We start from the raw sequence: 16,368 nt of genomic DNA on the forward strand, positions 1-16,368 counted from the left end.
TTGTGTAGCTTTTGTGTTATTTTTGTGTAAAGCGTGATAATTGGTTTTCCCAGTCACCATAACCAAGCCACGCCCACCAAGCCACGCCCACAGAACCGGTAGGGAAAATTTTTGAATTTCACCACTGGTTCTAACTGTCAGGAAATTTCTCCTTAGTTCTAGGTTGCTTTTCTCCTTGGTTAATTTCCATCCATTGCTTCTTGTCTTGCCTTCAGATGCTTTGGAGAATAGGTTGACCCCCTCTTCTTTGTGGCAGCCCCTGAGATATTGGAACACTGCTTTCATGTCACCCCATTTGTTCCCTTGGAATAGAAGACCTCCAAGGTCCCTCCCAACTCTGTTATTCTGTATTCTGTATCATCATTTCCCTCCATCTGCTTTGTGGCTCAGTCAGATCTTTTTGTATTTAAAAGACCATGTGGGGGAGGAGGGGGGAGAAAAGAGGAGAAGGATTGAAAAAAAAAAAAAAGCCTGCTGCTCCCACATTAGCAACCGGTTTAAAAATATAGGGAACATGGAACATAGCATCATCGGGCTGGAAGGCACCTCAGAGGTCCTCTAGTCCAAGGATCACCAACCTTTCGGACCTCAGGGACCACTAAATTCATAATTTTAAATCCCACGGACCGCTAATACGATCTGCCTAATGACCGGCTGTGTGGGCATGGCTGGGGGGGGGGTCATGTGATTGGGTGGGCATGGTCAGCTCAATGTCACTCATATCGAGGGGCGCCTCGCCAGCCTCTACTCGCCCCACCCCTCCCTTCCCAGCCACTCCTTGCCTCCCCGCCCGGGCTCCTTAGGACCCCAACAGGAAGCAGTTGTTGGAGCTAAGCAGCCACCATGAGAAAGAGTTGGCAAAACAGCTCAGTTCAAATTGGATCTGACCGAGAAGGAGGCTCAGCAGAAGCACCACACTGAGGACTACGAGAATAGGCTTTGCAAGCAGAGGGAAGACCTGTGGGAATGCAAGGCCAGCTACCGGCGCCTGGAGGCTCAGTGGGCTGAGATGCTGAGCCAGTTCCAGGCCATGATGCAGTCCCACTGGAACAAGGCCCTCTGGCTCTTCGCCACCAGCGGTGCTTCCCTCCAGCCTTTGCCCAAAGCCCCACACCAGGAGGCCGAAGCAGACCCCGAGTCGGAATTTCTGCCCCCCTCCGACCCACACAAGAAGACCCCGAAGGGGGGAGACTCTCTGCAGCAACACAAATGTTCATTGCACGTATCCATCCCAGGAGCCCTAGTATGAGGACCCCTGATTTAGTGCAATATAAAAAATGGAAATAATTTTTCTGCAGACCACCAAAATTTTCTCATGGACCACCAGTGATCCACGGGCCACCAGTTAGGCTGCTGTAGTCTAACCTGCTCAAGGCAGGAGATATTTTATACCATCCCGGTCAAAAGTTCTCCCATCTATTTTTTGAAAACCTCCAGCAATGGAGCACCCACAAATCCGTGAGGCAAGATTTCTCATTGATTAATTGTTCTCCCTGTCAGAAATTTTCTCCGTAGTTGTACGTTGTATGATCTCTCTTTAACAAGCGTCCACCCATTGCTTCTTGTCCTGCCTTCAGGCGCTGTGGAGAATAGATTGACCCCTTCTTCTCTGTGACAGCCCCTCAAGTACTAGAAGACAGTGATCGTGTGTCCCCCCCCTCCCACCCGCTCCCCCAAAGGGGACATAAAGAACATTTCCTGAGGGAAATTTCTGAGTTTTGATGTGCCTCGGAAACCTTCGCTATTTTAATCTTGCAAATTAAGGATCATGCATTTACCATCAGGAATACAAAATTAATACCCAGCGTTAGATGTTGCTCGGCAAAGCAGGAGCGATAAAATAAATATGCAGGAAGCTATCGCTCAGAAATTTTCTTAGCCTGCAAAGGAGGTTTTGTGCTTTGTTTAAATCTCATTTCCTTCTCACAGCACACGAGAGCCTCTTCCGCATTTCTGAGAGTTTTTTTTTTTTTAAGTTCTTTAGTGTTTTGAAGTAATTTGCACGGATTTTGGTAGTGCGTTTCCCCATTGTTTTGAAGATCCCTAAATTCCATACATGTCTGTCTGAATATTCCCTCTGAATTCTTTCTTTGGGATTTTAATGAAACAGAGGGAGGGATTTTAATGAAATGGAGGGAGGGATTTATTTCAGGAAGGCAAAATTATTCCCCCAACCTGGAGCCTCGAACCAAGGGATGTATGCAGGACCGCCATACAGATTACCACACAGGAAGCCCTTGTCGTAAAGGTAAAGGTTCCCCTCGACCATATGTGCTAGTCGTTCCCGACTCTAGGGGGCAGTGCTCATCTCCGATTCAAAGCCAAAGAGCCAGTGCTGTCTGAAGACGTCTCCGTGGTCATGTGGCCGGCATGACTAAACGCCAAAGGCGCACAGAATGCTGTTACCTTCCCTCCAAAGGTGGTCCCTATTTTTTCTGCTTGCATTTTTTAACGTGTTTTCGAATTGCTAGGTTGGCAGAAGCTGGGACAAGTAACGGGAGCTCACCCCATTATGCGGCACTAGGGATTCGAACCGCTGAACTGCCGACCTTTCGATCGACAAGCTCAGTGTCTTAGCCACTGAGACATCGTGTTTTACGACCCCCAAATTTCCATTGATAAGCAAGGCAGTGGTTAAGTGACTTCTGCCCCATTTTGCAACTATTTTTCCCAACTGTTGATAAACGAATGGTAGAAAGTTAGCACCCATCCCTCTCTTAGAAGAATGAAATATTGTGAGAAATATTAAAAAGGCAGAATATTATATTTCCCTGGATGAGAAAAGGAGAAACATGCTCTTGGAAAAGCAGCCCCCACCTTTCTTAAGAGTCCTCAGCAGATGTCAGCACTTAAAGAGATAAAGAGATAGCCCCTTCATTGCATCATTTCAGTTACACCACCCCCAGCAGTTCAAACTTCAACCAAACCTAGCTCAGACAAACTCCTAGGATTTGTACATGCCCCATGGGAGTCTGATAACAGCCAATAGAACTCATGTTCTTACACAGGAACAGGAAGCTCAAGTTCAAAGCCCAAGAGAAGGTATAAATACCCCCACTCTCAACTCCATGTGGTCAGCTGCCCAGAATCACACGTGCTTCATCAATAAATGGACTCTCTTTCCAATCAGCCTCCATGTTTCCAGTGTCTTTCTCCAGGCTTGGAACTGAACCAGATGGATATTTCTTCCCACAGAATCTTTGCAGCTGTTAAGTGAATCATGTGGTCACTAACTGAACCTGGCTTCCCCCAAGGACTCTGCTTGTTGGAAGCCAGTTGGGAAGATTTCAAACAGTGATCACATGACCCCAGGACATTGGAACTATCAGAAAAACATGCCAATTGCCAGGCACCCAGATTTTGATCACATGATCACATCAGTTTGAAAACAGGCCATAAGTCCCTTTTTTTGGTGCCGTTGTAACTTTGAATGGTCACTGAACGAACGGTTGAAAGTTGAAGATTATTTGTATTCTGTGCATGAAAACAACAATGGCCTGTGTGTGAATTGCCAAACCCTGTCTTCCCGCAAGAAAAAATGCAGGATTATATAATTTGCCATGATAAGAGAATAAAAGAATAACAGAGTTGGAAGGGACCCCAGAGCAGTGGTGGGTTGCTCCCGGTTCGGCCCGGTTCGGCCGAGCCGGTAGCGGTGACGCTATTACGTCACCGAACCGGTTTTCTTTCTTCGGGAGCTGGGCCCTCCCGCCCGCCCCCGTGTTATTCCGATCTTATATTTCTTCTTTTTTCGCCCAGCTGAGAGGTGCGGCAGAGCGGATTGCCGCACCTCAGCTGGGCAGATTTGCAACGCACTTGCGCAAAGCACACGACCGAAGAGGTGATCGCGTGCAAAGTGCGTGCACAAAGAGAACCAGTAGTAAAGCCGGTTAGAATCCACCCCTGTCCCAGAGGTCTTCTAGTCCAACCTCCTGCTTAGGCCCCCTGCTCAGGCCCATGATGGCGAACCTATGGCATGCGTGCCACAGGTGGCACACTGAGCCATCTCTGCAGGCCCGCGAGCCAACATCCAGGTCAGCTCCATCGCGCATGCCCCCGTGCCTCCCTCTGGAAAACTGATTTTTGGGGGGAGGCGCACATGCATGGGTGAGAGTGGGGGGGTCGTATGCGCATGTGCGGAGGGGGGTGGGGGTGCGTGGTGCTCCCCCCCATTTTTCGTCCCAGGAGGCTTCAGGGAGGCCTGCTAGCACCTCCCCTGGGGTCGCGCGTGCATGCGTAGGGGGGTGGGGGAGCGCAGGGGGCGGATCACGTGCACATGCGGGGGGGCATTGCATTACGGGTGTCGGCGCGCGCACATGCTTTTGGCACCTGAGGAAAAATAGGTTCTCCATCACTGCCCTACACCATTTCAGACACATGTTCTGAAGAGATTTGTTCAATCTCTTCTTAAAAAGAGTCTGTGTTTCTACAAGACTGCAACTCCACAGCTTTCTCGATGCCCCTTTTTAATCTTCTGCATATGGTGCCTGGCATTTTTAGATGTGGTATGCCAAGCATATTTTTTTTTCTTTTTCTTTTTCTTTGCTTTCTTGCTACATCCAGGCAAAGGATGTGGCAAAGTATTATTTTTTAAAAAGAATTCTGACTGAGGGCCAGAAGGAATTGCTAGATCTATTTAGAAAGCTTGTGCTTTTTAATAAAATGTGTTATTTTTTGGGGGGTGGGAAAGGTGTTTTTTTTTAAAAAAACCCTTCTTTCCATTTTTGGCTTCTGTAGACCAGGGCTCTGATTCTCCGCTGGCTATAAAAATTAGTGTCTTGCTGGAGAAATGATTGTGCGGTAGAATAAGTCATTTTATTCAAGGCCCTTCGGCCAATTCATGATTAAATAATGACAAGAATCCTAAATCCCCGAGAAACCTTCTCTGAAAATGCTCCTTCTGTTTTTGAGAGAAAGTTCAAAAACAGCCATCAAAATGCATGAGGCAAAAACTGGTCTAGAAATCTTTCTGGCTTCTCTGATGTAACCGAGAGCGTGCGTTTATTTGGAAAATTAATGAAAAAAACCCCAAAGGCAAGAAATGAATGAAAGAAATGAGGAATGGATTCAAAAGATATCCACGCCATTGGGTTTTCTTGGAGCGGCTTAGAGCTACGCGTGGCAATTAGTTCTCTCCACTTAGCTACCAATTTCCTCCTATATACGCCTTGATTGTTGCATTATTCTAGGGCATTTTAGGGAAAATTGGGACTCTGGTAAAAAAAGGAGGGAAAAAAATGATTATTGCCTCAGTGGGCTGAGGAAGGAGGTTTGGTTTTTTAAAAAAAAAATCATTTTTTTTAGCAGAAACTGTTAGAAAAACATGGTGAAGAAGACATTAGAGAAGACATTAATAGTCACTCAAAGTAGTATCCATGCAGGGGTGAAATCCAGCAGGTTCTGACAGGTTCTGGAGAACTGGTAGCGGAAATTTTGAGTACTTTGGAGAACCGGTAGTGGAAATTTTGAGTAGTTCGGAGAACCAGCAAATGCCACTTCTGGGATGGGAATGGAGATTTTGCAGTATCCTTCCCCTGGAGTGGGGTGGGAATGGAGATTTTGCAGGAATGGACATTTTGCAGTATCCTTCTGCCACGCCCACCAAGCCACACCACGCCCATCAAGCCACACCACGCCCACCAAGCCACGCCCATAGAACTGGTAGTAAAAAAATTTGAATTTCACCACTGCAACCAAAGGTATTTTGAAAAAAAAGAACGTATTGATCCCACTGGATAATGAAGGCAAATAATGAAGGCAGTGATTCACTTAACAACTGTGACAAGATATGTCGTAAAATGGGGCAAAACTCACTTAACAATTGTCTCACTTAGCAACAGAAATTTGGGGTGCAATTGTGGTTGCAAATTGAAGACTGCCTGTATAGCTATGAAAGGTACGAAAGAGAAATGTCCTATAAATATATATATATTTCTTAATCTTCCACCCAAAATCCAAAATTTCTGTTCAGGATAACAAATATTATCCTGAACATATTAGATTACCCAGCAGTCTGAGTTTTAAATGACAGAATGAATATGTTCTGTCAAAAACTGGAAGTTTTTAAGAAGAGGTTGGATCACTATTTGTCTAAAGTGGTGTAGGGTTTCCTGCCTAAGCAGGGGGTTGGACTAGAAGACCTCCAAGGTCCCTTCCAACTCTGTTATTCTATTCTATTCTATTCAAAACAACTGCCCAAAACTAAGATTTTCCTACCTCACATAAATGTTCAGGAGAGAAGAAAAAGATGCAGTATAAGTAAAAGAAAACTTACGAAGAACGGTTACAGGAATTGGGTATGTCTGGCCTAGTGAAAAGAAGGACTAGCGATGACATGATAGAAGTATTCCAATGTTTGAGGGGCTCCTACAAAGACAAGTGGGGGGGGGGGGGGCTCACACTATTTTCCAAAGCATCAAAAGACAAGGAAAGAAACAATGGTTGGAAACTAACCAAGGAAAGAACCTGGAACAAAGGAGAAATTTCCGAACAGTGATCAACCAGTGGGATAGCTTGCCTTCAGAAGTTGTGGATGCTCCATCACTGGAGGCTTTAAAAAACGAGAGTGGACAACCATTTGTCAGAAATGATATAGGGCTGTGACGGCGAATCTATGGCACGCGTGCCACAGGTGGCACACAGCGCCCTCTCTGTGGGCACACGAGCCGTCGACCCAGATCAGCTCCGCTGCGCATGCACGCACACCTCCAGCCAGCCACCTGGTTGTTGGGTCTCTGCCACACATGTGGGGGGGGCACATGCAGGGGCCCCCACAAAAGCATGTGTGAGGGGTGGGGCTCTTGCGGGTGGAAGCATGCGCATGTGAGGGGTGCATGCACGGGGCTGTGCGCACATTACATCTTGGGGGTTTGGGCGTATGAATGCACGCTTTGGGCACTCGGTCTGGAAAAGGTTAGCCATCACTGATATAGAGTCTCCTGCTTGAGTAATGGGTTGGACTAGAAGACCTCCAAGGTTCCTTCCAGAAGGGCGGTGTCAGGTTTCGAGGTCGTCTCAAATAAATTGCATTTCAAACAAAGTCTTTGATGAAAAAAACTCCCATTTATTAAGCACGACATTCTAATTCCGACTCCATCGTAGCCAACACTGACTTCCAGACCCAAAACCCTCCCTTTCTGTTCCCCACTCCCCTGCACTCATTGACTATCTTCCAAGTCACTCTACCCCTAATCTACTGCTCCAGCTCAAAGGAATTTCCCCCCTCCCATCCCATCTCCTAAGGGATATTATCTCCAGGGAAAATTAGTAGGTGAAAAGTCAAACGTCCCTTTCCAGACGCCTCCGCTTCTCCTTCTTATGTCAGCACTAGAGTAAATGCAGCTTGAAGTGCTGACAGGCGGTATATAAATTATGTTAATAAATAAATAAATAAATAAAACTCTATTATTCTATGTAAACAATCAAGTGTTAACTATAATGTAAAATTCAATTTTTCTCTACCTCCATTGTGTGGACTTGAAATCCCAGAATTCTTCAGTTCGGCAGCACTGGCTAAGGAAATCTGGGAGTTGAAGTCCACACCCTTGGATGAGATCCAGATTAGGGATGGCTAATTTAAGGAAGTAACTATTGAGTTTAAATAGTTGTGAACTGAACCGAGGAATCTTTTAGGCAAACCTATTTCCCCCCGGAGAAGGAAATATTAATGGCAATATTGGATAAGCACATCACAAACATTATATTTAAGATTGCTACAGAAATCTATATATGGAGTTACAGAATAGCTGTACCGTTGAAGCTATAATGGGATTATGAATATGGCAAATTGTAGAAATATGCTTTTTTTTAGAGAGGTAGGTTTTTTTTCTGTAAAGTGCAGAATTAAGTAGCGTCATGGGGAAAATGCCTCTCGGTGCTCTGTTGCCTGTGGGATTTTGCAGATTTCAGTTTCATGGTTAATTTTTTTTTTAAATATGCAGCTTTCTATCATGGCTCTAAATACAGGTCAGAATTAAGAGAGAATAAGGAAACTCAGTTAATCTTAGCGGGACAAGTACGATCAATTCATTGGGATGGAATACAAAACTAGATTATTGGATTACAGGTGGTCCTCGTCTTATGACCACAATTGAGCACAAAATTTCTATTATTAAGCAAGACAGCTGTTAAATGAGTTGTGTTCCATTTTATGGCCTTTCTTTCCAAAGTTGTTTATCGCTGCAGTTGTTAAGTTTAACAACGTGGCTGTTAAGTGAATCTGGCTTCCCCATTGACTTTGGCTTGTCAGAAGGTCACTGACACTGTCCCAGGACACTGCAGCCGTCATAACTATGAATTAGTTGCCAACTTTCTGTTTTTTTTTTTTATCACGTGACCCCGGGAATACTGCAATGGTTGTAAGTGTGAAAAACGGCCATAAGTCCCTTTTATCAGCACCATAATAACTTTGAATGGTCACTAAATGTATGGTTGTAAGTTGAGGACTACCGTAGTAGCTATGAAGCTAATACCTATGTAGAGTTTTGCCATGTGCAAGTAAGATGTGTTCATTTGCTGGTGAAATTATTATCATGTAAGAACATAAGGAGGAATCTATTGGATAACAGATTGGATAATCTTCTCAGAATTTGATAATAATTGGATAATCTCATCTTCTCATCTTTTTCACCTCTCATCTTTCCTACTACCTTTTCCTATTAGTATATTGTGATTTATCAATTGTTGTTTGCATCTTATGATTTATGATTGTATTTTATGATTTATGACTTACCACTGTGTTGTTTGTATGTACAATGAGAGCTTATGCACTGTAGACAAATTCCTTGAGTGTCCAATCACATTTGGCCAATAAATTCTGTTCTGTTCTGTTCTGTTCTGTTCTGTTCTGTTCCGTTCCGTTCTATTCCTTTCCTTTCCTTTCCGCTCTGCTCCATTCCATTCCATTCCATTCCTTTCCATTCCATTCCATTCCATTCTATTGGGTTCCGTTCCGTTCCATTCCGCTCCCTTCCCTTCCCTTCCCTTCCCTTCCCTTCCCTTCCCTTCCCTTCCCTTCCCTTCCCTTCCCTTCCATTCTGTTGAGTTCCCTTCCCTTCCCTTCCCTTCCCTTCCCTTCCCTTCCCTTCCTTTCCTTTCTATTCCATTCCATTCTATTGGGTTCCGTTCCATTTCGCTCCCTTCCCTTCCCTTCCTTTCCCTTCCATTCTGTTGAGTTCCCTTCCCTTCCCTTCCCTTCCCTTCCCTTCCCTTCCCTTCCCTTCCCTTCCCTTCCATTCCTTTCTATTCCATTCCATTCCATTCTATTGGGTTCCCTTCCCTTCCCTTCCCTTCCCTTCCCTTCCCTTCCCTTCCATTCCATTCCATTCCATTCCATTCCATTCCATTCTATTCTATTCTATTCTATTCTATTCTATTCTATTCTAATGCAGCCTTCCTAATCCCCATGATTTCGGTTACATTGCAGCTGTATTGCTTATTCCAATGTCTTTATCTCTGCCCTTTCAGAAATTGACAATTCCTCCACGTAAAGTCTCAAAAGTGCTTTTTCAAAAGCCAGCTGGGCTGAAAAAGCACTTTTGAGATAACCGTGACCGGGATGACTGAGAATCTCCGCAGACATTCCTGCACATAATACCTTGAGTGAAGTTACAGACTTTTTCTAGAACTGCCTATTCAGAGCAGTCTTTTGAGAGTCCAGTGGCCTTCGCTTGGGTCTTGCGTTAAGCAGCTGTATTTTTTTTATTTATTTTTATTTATTTAAATTTCTATACCGCCCTACTCCCGAAGGACTCAGGGCGGTGAACAGCCACAGGATAAAACACATAAATACAAAAATTTAAAATAGAATAAAAACAAATTAAATAATTTGGCTGAACAAATTTAAAATGCCCCATAATTTAAAAACAAATTAAAATTTACATTTAAAAAGGGGAGATTTAGGCCAGGCCAGCTTGATGAAATAAAAAAGTCTTAAGCGCGCGACGGAAGGTGCACAATCCGGGATCCTCCGTATCTCCGGGGGGCTCGTTCCAGATCGTAGGTGCCCCCCACAGAGAAGGCTCTCCCCCTAGGGGCCACCAGTCGACATTGTTTGGCCAACGGCACCTGGAAGAGCCCCTCTCTATGGGAGCGTACTGGCCGGTGGGAGGCTATTGGTGGTAGCAGGCGGTCCCGTAGATAACCAGGTCCTAAGCCATGGAGCGCTTTAAAGGTGATAACCAAAACCTTGAAGCACACCTGGAAGACCACCGGGAGCCAGTGCAGCTCGCGCAGGAGAGGTGTTACATGGGAACTCCACGTCGCTCCCATAACCACCCGCGCGGCCTCACTCTGCGCCAGTTGGAGCCTCCGGGTGCACCTCAAGGGGAGCCCCATGTAGAGAGCGTTACAATAGTCCAGACGAGAGGTTAAGATATCAAAATGTAGAAAGCAAGAGTCAGACATAGTCAACATTTCTTGGAGCATTCATTGTGTGAAAGGTTGATTTTCAATGAGTTGTTTCTTCATGTGTTGTGTTGAAAAAGTGTGACGTATCCATGTTAGGTCTGGTCCCACAAAAAGTATAAAAACTAATGACTGGTACCCCCGTTGCATTAATTAGAGATGAAACGATGAAACCGGCTTCCCCGTTGACTTTTCTTACCGGAACGTTGCAGAAAATGGTCACATGACCCAGGGACACTGCGACAGTTATACTGTAAATATGAGTCAGTTGAATTTTGATCACGTGACCATGGGGACGCTTCAATGGTCGTAAGTGTGAAAACTGGTCATAACAGGGGTGGGCTGCTGGGGGTTCGCAGGGGTTCGGGAGAACCTCTAGCTAAGATTCTGTGAAGTTTGGAGAACCCTCAAATCCCACTCCTGGCTGGCCCTGCCCACCCCTCCCCTCCCCTCCCCACACGGCCCGTTTTGGATATAGGCAAGTGCAGGGTGCACGCGAAGGCTTGGGGAGGGCGAAAAATGGGCCTACCGGAAGTTTGGGAACGCCAGAAACGGGCCTGTTTCCGGCCTCCAGAGGGCCTCCGGAGCCTGGGGAGGCTGTTTTTGCCCTCCTGGAGGCTTAAGAAAAGCCTCCAGAACCCGGGGAGGGCAAAAACGCCCCTCCCCACATGGTGCAGGAGGCCGACTAGGCCACGCCCACCATGGCCATGCCTACCCAGCAACCGGGCAGAGAACCCCTTGCTAAAATTTTTGAAGCCCACCCCTTACTCATAAGTCACTTTTTTCAGCATCTTAACTTCAAACAATTACTAAATGAACGGTCGTAAATCAAGGACTACCTGTACTTTATTTAAACAAAATTTTGCCAGCAAGAGGAAATCAAGAGCTTGTGCGAAGGGAGGAGATCAAGAATGTCTGATTATGTTAGATAATCAGCAGAGTCCAACCAATTCTAGGATTTTTCAACCATATCTGAGATACCGTCGTAAATCAAGGACTCTCTGTCTGATGTCTCTTTTATTATAGGTCAGTGTTTCTCAATCTCAGCGAGTTTAAGACCTGTGGACTTCAACTCCCAGAATTCCCCAGCTGGAATTCTGATTGAGAAACACTGTTATAGGTAGTTCTCAACTTATGTCCAGAACTGGGATCAGAATTTCTGTTGGCAAGCAAGATAATGGTTAGCTGAGTCATGCCCAATTTTGTAACCCTTTTTTTTTTTGGCCACCCTTGTTAAGTGCATCACTGCAGTTGTTAAGTGGAACACACAGTCATTAAGCAAAACATTGACTTTGTAAGTTGAGGACTACTGTAGTTAATACATTTCAAGATACGTTTTGTAGTTCTTCAATTATGGGCATTTTTCTACCGAGTAAAGAAACACAGGATGTCCCAAATTTAAGAGCATTCGGCATCCTTTCGTAAAGGTTATATTTCAAGCTGGGAATGCAGAGAGTTAGAATGCCAAGATCTGTGAACTGGAAATCACAGTGAAGGACACATTTCCAATCCTACATTAAAACAATCCTGTTTACTACCATGCTCCCTTTATCTCAACAATATAATTTAGGCAGTAATACAATGGGGAGCATATGTCACTAGAGGTTGAACTTGACTTGCTGGCATGTAATTAACATTGCTGCTAATTGAGAACGAGAAGCTAAGGATAACCCTCTTGGGGTCCCGCGATAAATTCAAATCTATTATTCGCCCTCCATGCTGCATTGAATATCTTCTAGCTAAAACACCAGAAGTTGGATCTCAGCCTTGGTGTAGAATATTAATTTCCTATCTCTTTGATCACATGGGGTAGTTTATGGCGTAATTAGAAAACAGAACTCAATCATCTCGAGCTTTTACAATTCAATTACGGAATTGCCCGTGATTTTATTAATTTCAGCCGGTTCATTGTCTTTGGATAAATACGATTAACAGCAAGGAAAATGTTCATGTTGTCCTTTGTAGAGTAGAAATGTGTTCTATCTGCAGGAAGCTGGATATTAAATGATGTTTCATTCTTTTAGATTCCAACTGATCCCACACTAATGAGCTGCAGGGATAACATAGAATGAAACTTCAAATGGAGAGAGTATTTCCCCCCCCTTATTATATTTTCTATGGAATGGCTTTGCACACATGTGTCTTATATTGAAAAGGAGAATCCAGAACTACAGGTAGTCCTAAACTTACGACAGTTCATTTAGTGACTGCTCGAAGTTACAACGGAACCAGTAGTGGGTTTCACTTACCTTCGCTAGCAGTTCAGAACTGCTAGCAGTTTGCTTGCACGTGGCGCTTCTGCCTATGTGCAGAACCTTTTGCACATGCGCAGAGCATCCGTGATGACATCCGGACGGAGCCTCCCGCCGCCGCTACCAATTTGCCCGAACCGGGACAAACCGGTAGTAACCCACCACTGAACGACAATGAAAAAAGTGAACTTATGACCGTTTTTCACACTTACAACTGTTGCAGCATCCGTAATCAAAATTCAGATGTTTGGCAATCGACTCATAGTTATGACCCAGGGTCATGTGATCCCCTTTTGCGACCTTCTGAGAAGCAAAATCAAAGGGGGAAGCCAGATTCACTTAACAGCTGTGTTACCAACTTAACAACCGCAGTGATTCACTTAACAACCGTGGCAAGAAAGGTTGTAAAATGGGGCAAAGTTCACTCGCTTAGCCACAGAAATTTTGGGGTCGTAAAATTGTGGTCGTAAATCAAGGACTACCTCTAATATCAGTAGCTTGGCAAAGCTTTCTGGTACTTCATTAGCAGCCACCGGAACAGGAAAGATGGCGATGTAATTTCTAGGCTGAATTTGGATACCGCAACTTGGAGACTCTTGTGTTTTTGGCATCTGGGATTTTTCTTTGAGCAAGAACGATCCGATAGATATTCTATGCATGGAGAGTTTGAAAAGTCTTTGATAGAAATCTCTCATCAAAGGCCTTTGGGCAACTCAGCTGCTGTGAGATAAGGGGGCAGATGCTCTCAAGGATTGGCAAAGACGGGCTAAAAAATAGAAAACAGTGAAAACAGACAAAGGGATAATTCTGAAAAGAGATGAGATACCCATAGTGACATTGGTGCATTTTAATGTGTTGATAAATGATCTGAATTCAGAATAACAGAGTTGGAAGGGACCTTGGAGGTCTTCTAGCCCAACCCCCTGCTTAGGCAGGTAACCCTACACCACGTCAGACAAACAGTTATCCAATCTCTTCTTAAAATCTACCAGTGTTGGAGCATTCACAACTTCTGGAGGCAAGTTGTTCCACTGGTTAATTGTTCTAACTGTCAGGAAATTTCTCCTTAGTTCTAGGTTGCTTCTCTCCTTGATTAGTTTCCACCCATTCTACCCTCAGGTGCTTTGGAGAATAGTTTGACTCCCTCTTCTTTGCGCAGTCCCTGAGATATTGGAAGACTGCTATCATGTCTCCCCTAGTCCTTCTTTTCATTAAACTAGACATACCCAGTTCCTGCAACCGTTCTTCATATGTTTTAGCCTCCAGTTCCCTAATCATCTTCGTTGCTCTTCTCTGCACTCTTTCTAGAGCCTCAACATCTTTCTTACATCGTGGCGACCAAAATTGGATGCAATATTTCAAGTGTGGCCTTACCAAGGCCTTATAAAGTGGTCTTAACACTTCATGTGATCTTGATTCTATCCCTCTGTTGATGCAGCCTAGAACTGTGTTGGCTTTTCTGGCAGCTGCCGCACACGGCTGGCTCATATTTAAGTGATTGTCCACTAGAATGCCAAGATCCCTCTCACAGTTACTACTATTGAGCAAGGTACCACATATACTATACCTGTGCATTTTGTTTTTCTTGCCTAAATGTAGAACCTTACTTTTTTCACTATTGAATTTCATGTGGAGTTAGAATTAATGGTGAGATGGCTGTGTTTACGGAGGGTACCAAATTGCTCCTGTCGATAAAGTAAATTAATAAAGAATGGTGAAGCACTTTAAAAGGATCCTTCCAAACTGGAGAGGATGGGCTTCAAAATAGCAAATGCTGTTCCAGGTAAATAAGCGTGAAGTGATGCACATTGATTAAAATAAAACAAAATCAAATGCTTGCAGTATTTCTTGACCTTAGCAGAGGACACTTCTAACGTACAGAATCATATAGAGAAGCTGCCACCTGGAGACATCCTAACTTGGTAGTCCGTACAGCAGAGGTCTTAAAACTGGCAGCTTTAAGACTTGTAGACTTCAACTCCCAGAAGCATAGCTGGCTGGAGGATTCTGGGAGTTGAAGTCCACAAGTCTTAAAGCTGCCAAGTTTGAAGACCTCTGCCCTAGGGTGTTTTTCAAAAAACAACTAGATTTTCTTGTTTTGTTTTTTTTTCCCTTGAAGAGGTTTCACTTCTCGTCCAAGAGGTTTCTTCAGCTTCTTGGATAGTGAAATGAAATGTCTTCAAGGAAAAAAAAAAAAACCAAGAAAGGTCAATTGCCTTTTGAAAAAATACCTTTGGGATAACCATGACCTGGATGATTGAGAGTCTCCATAGACATCGTAACCTGATAGATTGTGGGAGCTTTTGTCACTGGAAGCTTTTCAAGAAGAGACTGGACTGCCATTTGCCTGAAATTGTGGGAGCTTCGTCACTGGAAGCTTTTCAAGACGAGACTGGATTGCTATCTGTCAGAAATGGTGTAGGCTCTCCTGCTTGGATGGGGGTAGGGGTGTAGATGATCTACAAGGTCCCTTCCAACTCTGTTGTTCTGTTATTCTGATAGGTAATCAAAAGCCATTTCCAGTCCGAATAGATAGCATTGAATCAGAACAGGCTCAGATATGGTCGAAAAGTTCTAAAAAAGGTTGGACTCTGTTGATTATCTAATGCAGGGGTGTTAAATTCTGGCCCGCGGGGTGCTTAGATCTGGCCTACGGGGTCGCCCTGGAAAGAGCGAAGGACCGGCCCGTGATGCCTCTGCCAGCAAAAACGGAGCTCAGGAGGGCTGCGTGCGGCTGTCCTGAGCTCTGTTTTTGGCCGCAATGGCTTCCTGTACCCCTCTGCCAGCGAAAACGCAGCTCTGTTTTCGCTGGCAGAGCGCTTGGGCCACCACAGGTGACCCCAACAGAAGTGACGTTGAACTGGTCATGCCCCCTGGCCTCGCCCCCCCCGGTCAAACACAACCCTGTTGCGGCCCTCAATGAAATCGAGTTTGACACCCCTGATGTAAGTCATTCTTATCCAGTGCATAGATAATTTTACACAAACCTGTCTTTTATTTGTTTGCAGCAGAGTCACACAAGATGTCCTGCCCACAAATGTTCCGTCGAATCGCCTGGATGGCTGCCTATTCAACATTCTGTAAGTCAGAACATTTCAATTTTTTCTTCTTCTCTGGTGTGATGATTTGAAAGAAAGACGGAAACGGGTGTATGCTAGAAATAGACACAAGGACCTAGTAGTAAAATAAAATAAAAAAATGTTCTCAAAGAAGCATCCCCACCCACAATGGACGGGGCTTGACCCACACCGATCTGTATAGATTCCTTCTGAAATTTAGCTTTAGCAATTTTGCTATGGCTCTGAGTTTTCCTAATTCTTTGTAAGCATGCAATCTGCAGAATATCAGTTTGTCACTACTGGCAGTTCTTGTTCAACAACACAAATCGGAAGCTGTGGCTTTAAGTGGAACGGTTGTAAATCGGAAAAAAAAACCATAGGACCATGCCACTTAATGACAGCAATTCTGGCAGTCCTGGTTGCTCTCATTAAGCGAGGACCACATGAGTTATTAAGCGAAGACCTCATGTAACCGTGACTTCTGACTTTCACATGAGTTATTAAGCGAAGACTTCATGTAACCATGACTTTCGACTTCCTGCTGGCTTCCCCATTGATTTTGATAGAGGGAATCCAGCAGAGTAGGCCACAAATTGTGATTACATGGGTATGTTACCAAAAAGACAAATCCAAGCAAACCACTACTTCAGCGA

At 44.6% G+C, this 16,368-nt stretch overlaps 1 protein-coding gene across 1 annotated transcript in view; it reads left to right on the top strand.

Moving 5' to 3' along the window:
• DLG2 (discs large MAGUK scaffold protein 2) overlaps positions 1-16,368 on the top strand; it is a 1,162,532-nt gene that overhangs the window by 218,796 nt on the left and 927,368 nt on the right. Inside the window, exon 6 of the mRNA XM_070942955.1 lies at positions 15,665-15,736. Within this exon, the coding sequence (XP_070799056.1) occupies positions 15,665-15,736 (72 nt within the window). The remainder of the gene's footprint in view (positions 1-15,664; positions 15,737-16,368) is intronic.

This window comes from Pituophis catenifer, unplaced genomic scaffold (assembly GCF_029215685.1).
Source record: "Pituophis catenifer annectens isolate HBS135680 unplaced genomic scaffold, rPitCat1.0.hap2 SCAF_4, whole genome shotgun sequence".
NCBI lineage: Eukaryota > Metazoa > Chordata > Lepidosauria > Squamata > Colubridae > Pituophis > Pituophis catenifer.